This window comes from Trachymyrmex septentrionalis, unplaced genomic scaffold (assembly GCF_001594115.1).
Source record: "Trachymyrmex septentrionalis isolate Tsep2-gDNA-1 unplaced genomic scaffold, Tsep1.0 scaffold107, whole genome shotgun sequence".
Lineage (NCBI taxonomy): Eukaryota > Metazoa > Arthropoda > Insecta > Hymenoptera > Formicidae > Trachymyrmex > Trachymyrmex septentrionalis.
The window spans coordinates 854,686-867,951 of NW_017304196.1; the positions used below are offsets into that span (position 1 = coordinate 854,686).

Consider the following 13,266-nt stretch of genomic DNA (forward strand, 5'->3'; position numbering starts at 1 on the left):
TATTTTACGTTATTACGAGAATAAATAATATCGCATTGACATAAATAATTTATAGTTCGAATACAGTTTGTCAATAAATTAAATGTGTACATAACTGTACGAGTGTATGAATGAATAATAACACACATATGCAAAAAAAATACGAAAGAGAGAGAGAGAGAAAGAGAGAGAGAGAGAGAAAGAGAGAGACAGAAGAAGAAAGAGATAGAAAAAGGGGAAGAGATTATGAAAATCTTTGTTTATAATTTTATAGATATAACAAGAGCCAAAATTCTTTATCTCGTTTTATTTAATAGAATACTATTTTATTCGTAAAATAAATATACATACTATATTTCAAGCACCATATTAATTTAATACATATTTGATCCAATCAATTTTCTCTAATAATTTATTTTTAATTTATAAATTGTAGTTATTCTTTTGTAAAGAAAATAATATTACAATATTAAAAAATATTATTTACAAATATCTATATTTAAAAATATACAGTCAAATTAACATTGGTAACACTGATTTTGTCAGATAAATTGGCTACTGTTGACACACATGACACATGTCATAAACATAACATTTCAGGTCCGTTCGCGTTGCTTGCACTTTTTGCACTAAAAAATATTTTTTTTACACCAATGCTTGTATCGCCTCGCTGATTGGTTGCTGCTTCTACTACTTGACGGAAGGTCTGTTCTTTTTGGTTGAACTTTTGCACCAGTTCATTTTTCTTCTTCTTTCTTCCTGAAGAGAAAAGAAAAAGATAAACTGGTGCAAAAATTCAGCCAAAAAGAATAGGCCTCTAGTTTAAATTTAGACTGGACGCAAATGACAAGCAGTGGAGCAGCAACCAACTAGCAAGGCGATATTTTTTACGCCACTGTAAATATCACCTCACTGATTGGTTGCTCCGCTGTCTGACGCTTGCTACGTTCAATCTGAACTAGGCATAAGCATGGGCATAAGTTTCTCTCTTATCTTGTTTTTGTTGACACTGGCGGCAAAAGCCGCAATTGTCTAGACAGTAAAGTCGCAGTTAGCCGATTGTGTCGATTATTTAATATGTGAGATTTGTGTAACATTTTGTGTTAATATTATTTTTTTGTTAAGTGTTATTATTATAAAGTGGTTATTTATGGAATACTTGTTTGCTTATACATTGTTTGTGTACTTGCACTACTTACATTGTGTGTGTAATTATTTAAATGGTTAAGATGAATTGGTGAAGGTTTTTACGGAGAAAAGTCTTGCCGGTGTGATTAAACATTAATCACTTAAAAATCTAATTTTTATTGTTAATAACAATGGATTTCTCAGCTACGCAAATTTATGAGGATGAAGATAATTTATTTACTGACTCATACGCATTAACGGAGGAAGAATCAGTACAGGTTAAGTATAGTTAAATATGTTTATTTTTATAATAGTAAAATGTAAAGTTGAAAAGAGAAAGAGGAGAGGGAGAGAGAGAAAGAGAGATTATACTGATTGTATTTTATTATAGTGAATTTATAATATTATATTTGTTAAATCTTTAATCTTTTTTATGTCTTAATGTTTGATATTGAATTATTTTCTAATATTTTATTTCATAAATAATACTTAATGCATAACGGTTTAATAAAACTTTAATTATATATTTTATTTAAAAATTTAGGTTGGAACGTTAAGCATTAATTCCACTGACTATCAGATTAAAACAGGAATTACAAAAATTGGTAGACTTGATATCTGCAACATTGTTATTCGAAATGAAGTAAGTTTCCAGCATATTTTTTATTATTTTGATAAGAAATTCGTTGAGAATAATTTTTATAAGTTGGGCTTGAAGAAAAATATTCCTTTAGTTTTATAAGAACTTGCTATAAATTGATGTTTATAAAATTGAGTAATATTACATCCAAATAGCTTGAATATAATTTGAATAAAATGTTCAGTTTTTTCCTTGATATTATTTAAAGCTCTATTGGTTTTGATTATGATGAATAGATTGAATCATCTTTTTATTTTTTGTTGTACATGATAAAAAAAGTTTGTAATATTTTTTCAGACTGTGTCAAAACTACATGCAGAAATTGAAGCTAGCGGTCGAGGATCAACCTGGATCTGTGATTTGAAATCTCTCAATAAAACAAAGCTTAATAATGTAATCGCTACATATCTTAATCTACTATTTTGATGAAATTATTTAGGTCATTTCATCATTTTGATATGCAAGCTATGTCATATAATCTCACACATTGCACATGCAAACATATAATTAATTGAAAGAATTATTCTTAATAAACTATTGTGTAAAACATGCATATACATATATAAATTATATAAATATATACGCGACAAAAACACTGTTATTTTTTTTAAATGAATTAATTTTTTTCTTATTTTTACAGTTAATACTACGACCTAATCGTTCGTACGAACTTAAGGATGGAAGTGTTATTGAATTCGGAGGAGTGCGTGCAACTTATCGTATATACTGTCCAGCTAACAACGAAGTAATACCAGAAACACCTGCACCATCACGACAGAAAACTGCAAATATAATAATTCCTAATACGCCAGATTCATCACTCGTAAGTGCTTTACTCGCAATTAGCATGTAATATTTGTTATGGACTTTATCTTCTATTGGTTGTATAATATTGGTGTTAATTAAACTAAGGAATATATTTGCAGAATAATTCATCTAGTGTGGATAACGATGGATCCATTATTTTTGGAACTCAGAAAGATGATGAGATTCGCAGCGTCTTTCGACGACCGCGAGTTCCGCAACAAAGTCCATCTCTAAGTATTAATAAAAAGAATACTTCCAAAAATGAAAGCAATGACTCGCTAAGTTCCCTTTCATTGCACACGTCTGATATTAATGTTAGCGAGAATCAAGTTAGTATATATGAAGCAGAGACGCAAAAGTTTGATGAAAGATATAAAACGACATCAAATTCCATTTATAATATGGAGACGCAAGGTGATCTTGTTGATACATCCAAGCATGTTAAAACGAATGCTAAAAGTAGCAAGCAGCTGCCAAAACTAAATGTTTGTGATAAAACAGCTGACAGATCTGTAACAGATATCCACAATATAGAAACTCAGAATTGTCTAGACAATATTAATGAAATGGAAACTCAAAAGGACAATATCAGTATTCGAAATGTTACGACGGATATTCATACTATGGAAACGCAAGCTGACAACATTGATGAAGATAGCAGCAATGCTCAGAATTTTGAAATCGATAAGGGTAATAATCAAGAGAAAAATTTAACTAAAATTGGATGCAGTATTCACGATTTAGAGACACAAAAGTTCGATGATAACTATATTGCGAAAAATATATCTGATTTGGAAACTCAACTTGAATTAAACAGCATTGTAAGAGGCGAGCAGAATAAAGACATATCCGATATGGAAACTCAATTTGAAACGGATGGTATGGCAAATAAGATTAGTAATCGAGTAAATAAAGAAAAAGATAGAAACGATATAGCAAATACTACTAAGGACGGAACAAATCACGAGGACATTACAAAGTCACCGAGATCCAGGTCCAAGTATTTGAATTTATCTTCACCAAGAATTGAAGGTAAACTGTCTTCATCGTTAAATCAGAGCGCTTATTTGCTTGAGTCATCAGGTTTATTAGAGCTCTTTAGCGATGGCATTGATGAGCAAGAAGTGCAAGTATCTAATGCGTCTACTCCAAAACCGCTTGCAAAAGTGTCATCGAAAAAGAATAGCAACGTCGAACATGTGCAAAACATGGTAAATGATGAAGAAAACGATGAAGATATTTTCGAAGCTCCTACTCAATGCGCTAGTCGCAAATTTGAAGCTTTAATGTCGGACGATTCTGAAACTGATGAGAAAGATGTAGTAATAATGTCCAAAGATTCCAAAAAGAAGTGTGGAAAGCCTCGCTCGGAACAAACTAACGACGTTTCGGAAACGGATACGCAAGAAAACATTGCAGAACTTGCTGAAAAGCAGTGTAAATTAAGAACTTTAAATAAACCATCTCATGAAGTTGTAAATGATAGAAATGACCCTGGCACGAGCATCGAATCTGAAGATATGTTTGATCTACCAACGCAATTGAACAATCCTGTAACTAATAATACATCGAATTCGTCAATTGATCAATCACAAAACTCTAATAAAATTAATGAGGCTAAGATTAGTGATATGCCGACACAAATTATAAACAACAATCATGATAATCAAAAAAGTACATCTGTGCTAGATATTGATGATGTAGCGCCTACTCAAGTCATTTTATCACGTGAAACTTCTCCGAGTAATTCTATAGACTTGGCCTTGAAAAATAATCGAAATGATACAAACAAGCGAATTATTAATGCAGAATCAGTTGATTATCGCACAACAGAAAATCTTGATTGTGAAGATATAGATTATGAGCTAGCGCCTACACAAGTAATCGGTGAAATTGAAAATAAAGGAAAAGGAATTTCCACTCGTGAAAAAGGCTCCTCTCAAGTAAATTTAAATGACACTCTCGAAGAAAAACTCAATGAAATGTTTGATGATGTAAATAACGATATGAATAACATTCAGGAGTCGCCGCATATGTCGACGCAGTATCTGGAAAAGATTTTGGAATCATCGCAAAGTGATGACTTTATTAATAAAGCCAACGATAATGACAGAGATACATGTAACGTGCCACAAAAGCAAACAGAAAAGGAACAGCATGCATCTCATAATCAACGTTCACATAATTTACTGGATAGTGAAGTAAATACGAATGATGTAAATAAGACTGAATCTCAAAATTCAGATATTTATTTTTCTACTATTACTACAAAACGAAAGCGAAATATTTTAAAAGATACACAAGAGTTCCCAGCCTCTGTGAAGGATAATATAACTCCTTCTGGTCAAGACACTGATTTTTCCCAGACATCTAAAGCAAGTAATGAAAAAGCCATGGATGATAACATGGCTCAAGAGTCTAACAAGGGAAAAAAAAGAATCGCCAAAACAAAACACGAATCTGATTCAATAACGGAAACATTAAACGATAATGACAAGAATAAAATCATCTCAAGTGGGAATAACAAAAGAAGTCTTCGAAGTTCAAAATTGATGAAATATGATGATGAACCCGCGTCGAAAACGAGAAAACAAGTCTTGGAAAATGGTCCAACTAAATTGAAAGTCGATGATGCAGAAGAGAAAACATCAATTTGCACACCTTGCCCATCAGAAAATGATGGACAACGTGCGCAAATATTGGATACACTGTATGAGAGTGACGATGACATTCTGACGCGCTTACCAGCTGTTAGAATATCAGGAACACTTTCAAATCCAGCAAGTCCTTCTGCATCATCGACGTCAACTGTGCGTAGCACAAAATCTAAACGAGATATCGCAAGAAGTAAAGGAAAAGCAAGTACATCGTTGAAAGGAAAATCATTACGTAAACAGGATATTGAAAACTCTGGCAAGCACAATAAATCATCCATTGATAGTCAGTCAAATCTTGTTCACAATAATCTAATGACTGACAGAGTAGCAGGCCTAGTGGACACTTCTGATGAATCTGACGATTCCAGCGAATCCACGTATAAACGATTCCAACAAATTGCAGATAGAATGTTAAGTAATGAACATAATTGTTCGAAACGTCAGAAGAAAAGGAACAAGGAAAGTTCACATGTTTCATCAAATATGTCAGAAGATCCAAAGCAGAATACGGATGACAAATCGAAAAATTCATGGATCAGTACAAGAATAACACGACATTCCAGCAAACAAAATAACGAGAGTCCACATGATCTTCAGAAAGAAACTTTAAAAAGTATAGAAGCAACCAGCTATGAAGCAACCAGATCTACAAAGTCAGAAACTAAATCTATTATCGGTAAGAGAAAGATACCTCTAAATATGATAAAAAAAAGCGTGGAACAAACTACTTCGAAAAAACGTAAAACTGTCGCTGAGGAATGTCCAGTTTCTACACGCAGTCGCAGAAATGCCATGAAAACCACAATCGATAGGCAATCCCCGAATATCCTTGAACATGTTGCTAAAATAAGATCATGTGAAAATATCTTTGAAAATATAAAATCTTCCGAAGATAATAAAGCAATATTTAAAACTACGTTGGAAGAAACTCAAGAGATCTCCTTAAATATGAGATCAGATGGAAATGTTTATCCTGGGAGATCCAATGTTAAACGAACCAGGCAGACAATTTATAATAATCAAGTCGTGACACATGTCAATGATGTAACTACAAGTGAAAATAGTAAGAAAAATAAGCCAGCTCCAATCAAAGAAACAAAAACACAGATGAATCAACAACTCAGCAAGGTTCCGAAAATTATACTTAGTCCCTTAAAGAACCTCAAGAGCCTCTCAGGTGATGGATCGCAAGAAGTTGAAAGTATTATGGCAAGAGCTCCGAGTACACTTAATAAGAATTTATCAATCAGAGAAGGTAGTAAGACGAAAATATTTAAAAGAGAATTGAGAACTAGAAGCAAGAAACAACAAAATTCAGATACCGAAACAGATTCTGTTTTAACTGAGAGTAGTTTATCATCTGTGATAGAAGACTCTGATAATACGCATCTTGACAATGCTGTACCAAAAGCTAAACATAAAAGATCTGCTAAAAGTTCCATCCCTGCAGAAACGACAATCTCTTCGCTGTCACAAGTCTCAATAAAAAGAAAGGAAGAAATATTTAAGAAGCCTTCTCGTATTAAGAATTCTCTAAGTTCACTTATTGATACTTCCATAGAAAACATGACTGGTGAAAGTAGCCAAAGCGGTACTGAAAGTGACACTTCAATAAATTCTAGATCTTCACGATCGAAAACAGCAAGAAAGAAGATGGAATCGAATCAAAATACTTGTAGACTAACTGACGAGAGTGCTTCAAGTCTAAATACAAGTACAGAAACTACATCTCTTCTTTTAACGCCTTCTAGAACGCGCAGGAGTATGTCGATTCTAAATAATTCCATATCATTCGCAATGAAACATAAAGTTTTATTTACGGGTATAACGGGTGTAATGGAAAATTATAGTGAGATTGTTAAAACATTAGGTGAGTATAAATTTAAATAAATTATATTTAAATGAATAGATTTCTTCGCAATAATTCTTCGCATAGTATTAAGTTAGTTATTTTACTATTGTTGACAATTTTTATTTTATAGGTGGAAGTAAAGTGGAAGATCCGGCACAGTGCACCGTTTTAGTTACTGACAAAGTTCGTCGAACATACAAATTTTTATGCGCGTTGGCAAAAAGTGCACCCATAGTGGCGATCGATTGGTTAACAGAAAGTAAAATTAAGAAAGAGTTTATAGATTGGGAAAAACATATATTAAAAGATCCTGAAGCCGAAACCAGGTATGATTTCAAACTGAGAGAGAGCCTTGATAAAGCTAGGGAGAAGAAAATGCTAGACGGCTATATCGTTGTATTGACGCCGAACGTCGGGCCACCGCCTATAAAAGAATTAAAAGGTAATATGGAAATATTTTTATATCAACTTATATATAAAATATTTGTATTCTAATATTTTAGTATATAAATATTCGTATTTGTATTCTTATAGATATAATATCGTCTTGTGGAGGAAAGACTCTATTACGTCCACCGACTAAATGGCCCGAAAGAGCGATAATTTTATCTCGTAAAGAAGATTTGCCAAACGCAAAAAAGTTTCTTGCTAAAGCACCGAAGACTGTTACGGTACAAGATATAGAATTTATCCTGACTGGTATCTTAAGGCAGGAAACAGATTTTGTCAAATATAAGTTGACATAATAACTGTTTAAACTAATCACAGAGCTGCATTTTAAGACATTACTTAAATCTTGAAATACTGACTATGAATCTTGAAGAACTGACTATGAATCGGATTTAGTGGATATTTTAATTATTAATTAAAGAAACTAATTCTACTGTTACATATTGTCATATCTTTAGTTAATAAAAATTAGATGCAACGTCTTAGAACTTATATTATTTATGAAACTTTTAAGTAAGTATGCTGTTTATTAATATAAGTTCTGAAACTATCGATCTTAATCTTAATTTCACAAAATCTTGATTTTGTAAAATTTTCGATATTTCAAAGCATCATAAAGAATTAAATTTTAAAACAAAGATTTTAACAGATTTGAATTACTATATACTTATAGAACTAGTACAACTGATTCCACATAAAAAACTGAATATTTTAGTTCTTTCTGAAAACAATGGTATATTTTACTTATACGTAACGCTATATTCATATATATTTATAGTTTTATTGATTATATATCGGTTATTTATATTCTCTTTTATCATTCTTTATTTTAAACATTTTTAAAAATTATTGTAGCATACATTGTTTTATTGAGAAGATTTATTTGAATTTATAATTTACTATTCAATTATCATTTTATATAAAAGTACAAGAGTTTGTTAGATTTAATGTTATAACACACATATATATTCTTTAATATTTTATAATATTTTAATAAAACTAGATGGATAAAACACTTATTTCAGTCAGTGTAATGTGAATTGTATTTGATTAATTTTTCTTAATGAAGAATTTCTAATATTTATTAGAAATACTTTATTAAGAAAATACGAAAAAAAATTTATTATTAATAATTCCATTAATAGTAAATTCCTTCTCATTCTCTGTACCTAAATATAAATATACATATACTCATATTTTATAGTTTTAAAATAATTTGTTATGTATAATAGTTTAATAAATATTTTGTTATACATAATTCAGAAAATGAGAACATTAAACATTAATTCTACTGATTATCACATTAAGACAAGGACTAAGATTTGATATTCTTGGTAGTGCGACTTTATAAACTATGCAATAAGTTTTAACATTACATTTTTTATTTGCACAAGAAATTAATTGATAATTATTTTTATATATTTGAAATAAAGAGAAACTTAATATAAATTATGTATGTATAAAATAAATTTTTATGTATATATAAAACTAGATAACATTATCTTTGCACAAAGCTTTAATTTAGAAAAGACATTTATTTTTTATTTTATTATTATTTAAAGCTCATCTTTATTGATTCCTGAGTGCTTCAATATATTCTCCTTAAAATTAATCGAATTCCAGAATTCTTTTTCTCCAAAGTTAGGATTGCTGTCCATGTTAATCTTATCAGGACCAGCTATATGCAAATAATGAAGTTCCTTCTTTGAAGGATCTAATCTGGGCCATTCCACATTAGCTACCTTCGGAATTCTGAAAAATTGGAAGAATTAGTATTTTTGTATTGTATATGAGTTTAGGTTCAATACCGTAATATATGTATAAGTATGCAATATATGTATAAGTATTTCTTTCTTACCCTTCTGTGGCAAACAATACCCAAAAGTCGATTAAATGCTTTTGCATATCGCGATCTTTTTGTGTTGTAAGTGGATTTACCCAGGAAGTATTTAACACATAAACTACGTCGTCGCCATGAGAGACGCCTGATAAAATTAATAAATAATTTTTTTTTAATTAAACATTTTTTAAATAGAATATGTATGTGTATCTAAATTGTAAATTTTCTTGAACATTAATATTTCACAGGCTTACCATAATTGACGGTGGTACCGCTGTAAGCATTGCTTAAGCTTTGCGCACCTCTGTAAGTAAAGTAATGATACCAAACTGGATTCTTATTTACTTTGGCTTGCATTCGCGCAGCTTTCTCGCTATCTACGACGAAAAAGCGATCACCCGACATTTGTATCAGTTCTTTCGTACTTTGTCGATCGATTGGTTTTGTACCAAAGTAATGTTTCTTAACAAGTCGAATAATCTCGATATGCTTCTGCCTCGGGATAGTATAATTAAAATCAAGGTAATCTGACCCAAGAATATCCCAATTATCGTTCAACTGTTTCAGATTTTGATCATCAGCAATAAACTCTACAATAAGTTATATATTTATAGTAAATATTTATGTGTTATTATGCGCATTATCTTACCAGCCACAGGATAAAGGCCTTCTTCACTCGTTACTCCTGTAACCCAAGGTATATCCTGGATGTCTCCGCTATTGATAATCTCAATGGGCGTTCTATCGATGAAAGATGTTCCATCGCCAAATTTCTCAGCTACCGGCCCGAAAGGAGTGAAGGGATTGAAAAAGAATGTCTAAAATCATAAGATTGATCATAACTTTCTTTTCTTCATCCGAAGATTGCGTTTGTTTTTTTATCAAGACAATAAAAGTAAGAAGAGTTTTACCATAAATTCACTTGTAGTTTGTACGATTGCACGAGCTGGACGATATCTCAAGCAACGTATCATATCTCTGGAGCTAGTTGTAGGACATCCCATTAAAGCGCCCAATTTCTTGGCCTTCTCTAAGGAGTTCTCAGCTTGCGTCCAACAATCAAATGCTGTACCGCTGAACGATATACCATCTAGATTATATAAAATTGTGACATAGCAGTTTAATATAACGTAGATGAAATGATTTTTTATCTTCATACTAATTTTTACATTATCTCATAAAATTACTTCGGAAGAGTCCAGCGCTCATTTGCGATAAGTAATGATAATGTACGCTTGCACCACCTGCACTCAAACCAACCAATGTCACTTTTTTAGGATCGCCACCAAACCATTCGATGTTCTGTGATACCCAACGAAGTGCCATATTTTGGTCTTTCAGACCCATATTGCCAGGAACTATTTCATCTTCCGTACTGAGAAAACCTAATAAAAAAAAAATGATTTTCAATTTAGAATTAAATTAGAAGACGCACAACACATATAAGTTTGCACATTTGTTTTAAAATTAGTCAAATTGAATCTTGTTTGTATCAAATAATTGAACGAATAAACTTTAACATTTTAAAAGTAATAAATATTATTTTTACTAATATATGCTAATAATTTTAATATCAGTATGTAATATTGATATTAAATACCCATAGGTCCCAATCGATAGTTAATTGTGACAAGTATAACATCATGATCCATTAAATATTTCGGTCCATACAATATACCGCTACCACATTGGAATGCTCCGCCATGGATCCAAAATATTACCGGCATTGGGATTTTATTTCCTTCTTTTTCTCGTACTGGCACGTAAACATTTAAATACAAACAATCTTCGGCACCTACAACTTTCTCTGGAGGATATTCTGGCACTTGATCATATTGAATACATACGGCACTTAATTTTGTAGCCGATAGTTCACCAATCCATGCTGGTATTGGCCGAGGCGGCTGCGCAAGAAAAATGAAAAGATATTCTTAACTAAAACATTTTTTGTCAATATTTTTAAGTGAGAAAATTTTTATGGAAATTTAATTACATATATAATAAATAAAGGAAAGTAATTAACAAGGTATTTGTAATAAATTATTACCTATTGCAAAAATTCACTTTCATCTTATCATATTAAAAATACATATCATTTCGAAAAATGTATACTAAAAGAAGAATTTGGTTACATTAATTGTAATTCTGGTTGAAAATAAATAAATCAAAATTTTCTAAACGAATCTATTATAATTGTAATTGAAATAACTAGAATTTTGATTAATATGATCAGAATTTTCTGGTTTATTTTCAACCAGAAATTTTTCTTAATGTAACTTTGAAGATATTTATACCAATGATTAATTCGATTATGTACTTTAAATCGTAATTTTCCAACAGGTGGCAAAGCGTAAGGTACCCCTTCGTAGGCTTCGTATTTTCTGCCATTTTGCGAGGTTTTGTAGTAACCTTTCAGTCCTCCCAAAGGTGTTCTAACTCTTGGAGCAATCTCATCTGTATTCGCGTAAATCGTACAGTCGAAGGCAAGTAGAATGATTAGTAGTAACTTCAGCAACATAATAGTTCTCATATAGCCTGTTGCACCTTGTTAAGATTACTGCGAACTGGCATGCTTTAATACCAATTGCTTTTTATATCCTTGAATAAAGAGGCATTAATATCTACATATACGCATATGCATAAATTAAATAACCGTTTTAGAAGACATACTTGTCAAACTTAATAACATCTAATACTGTCTATAACATATACTTATGCATGTAATTATCTCATATTATGTTACATATTAATTTATTTAGATTAATCAATAATTATTGTGTTTTTGAAAAGTGACAGAAATATCAAATAATTTATTATGTCTAAAAAGATGGACGTTTTATTTATGAATGTTATTCACTTGTAACAAAATACGTGGGAATACAAAAGAAATTCTTTTAAATTTTAAGATAAAAATGAATTAACAATTCATCTTGAAATAAATATAAACGAGAAGTGAAGTTTCACATCTGAGAATATTGCAGTATGTAACTTCATACACTTGCAACTTTTATTTTATTTACGAGCGAGATAAGATATCTTATATCAGCCCATACATGTATACAGTTCATCTGTGTCATCTATTTTGTAGATATATTTTTTATACATAGTGGAAGATTACTTGAGCAAACTTCTAATATAAATACTGAACAGAAATATATATAATAATAATTTGAATTTTTTAAAGCTAGTAAAGATGAAGGATTAACTTGGATCTGCAATTGAAATCCTTCTAACAAATGTTTAATAATTAAAAATATTATTTTTATTATTTTTTTTCTAACAAATATATTTAATAATGTAAAAATTTTTATTACTTAACCTTCTTAAAAATGTTTACTAATGTAAAAATATTATTTTTATCACTTTTATTAATATAATTCTTGGTTTAAGTCGTTTATATTTTTTTATTAGAGATATAAACGTGACTACTTAATTGATGTGCATGTGTGCTACGTTAATGTATTTATCATTATATAATCTTATTCACATGTTAATTATATTGTACATGCAGGTGCGGAACTATCCGATAAAATTACACTCGCAATCAGTAAGTTGCTCATAAAACTTGCGTATATAAGCGTATTAAATTGTATAATTTTATTCTAATCAATTTATATCAATGAAAATTTCTTATTTTATTTAACATGGCACTGCAATAAAAATATTGCAATTGTTTTCAAGAAGAACTAATAGTATTTTTTTTTTACATTTACATTGCTACGAACTTCAATAACGAAACCAATTAAACGACTTCAATTACGAAACTAATTAACGAAACTAATTATAAGCAATTCTAACAAATGGTAGACACGAAATGTTATATTAAATAATGAGCTCAATTACTTAAAAACCTAACAACAGAAAAAAGATAAGAAAAATTACTTGATATATATATTAATATATATATATATAT

The 13,266-nt window shown here is 30.4% G+C and overlaps 2 protein-coding genes across 2 annotated transcripts in view; one reads left to right on the top strand and one right to left on the bottom strand.

Moving 5' to 3' along the window:
* The first annotated feature begins 1,298 nt into the window (after positions 1–1,298).
* LOC108746871 (probable cyclin-dependent serine/threonine-protein kinase DDB_G0292550) lies at positions 1,299–7,881 on the top strand. Its single transcript, XM_018483921.1, has 7 exons — positions 1,299–1,385; positions 1,652–1,750; positions 2,045–2,140; positions 2,388–2,570; positions 2,674–7,081; positions 7,194–7,505; positions 7,598–7,881. Exons 1-7 carry the CDS (start codon positions 1,299–1,301, stop codon positions 7,807–7,809), a joined length of 5,397 nt encoding a protein of 1,798 aa, XP_018339423.1. The 3' UTR covers positions 7,810–7,881.
* Positions 7,882–9,069: 1,188 nt separating this feature from the next.
* Positions 9,070–13,266, bottom strand: part of LOC108745927 — an 11,040-nt gene continuing 6,843 nt past the window's right edge. The window contains exons 10-17 of the mRNA XM_018482350.1: positions 11,671–11,897; positions 10,954–11,257; positions 10,541–10,738; positions 10,265–10,443; positions 10,003–10,171; positions 9,608–9,943; positions 9,372–9,498; positions 9,070–9,265 (exon numbers count right to left, since the gene is read on the bottom strand). Of these exons, the coding sequence (XP_018337852.1) occupies positions 9,070–9,265; positions 9,372–9,498; positions 9,608–9,943; positions 10,003–10,171; positions 10,265–10,443; positions 10,541–10,738; positions 10,954–11,257; positions 11,671–11,897 (1,736 nt within the window). The remainder of the gene's footprint in view (positions 9,266–9,371; positions 9,499–9,607; positions 9,944–10,002; positions 10,172–10,264; positions 10,444–10,540; positions 10,739–10,953; positions 11,258–11,670; positions 11,898–13,266) is intronic.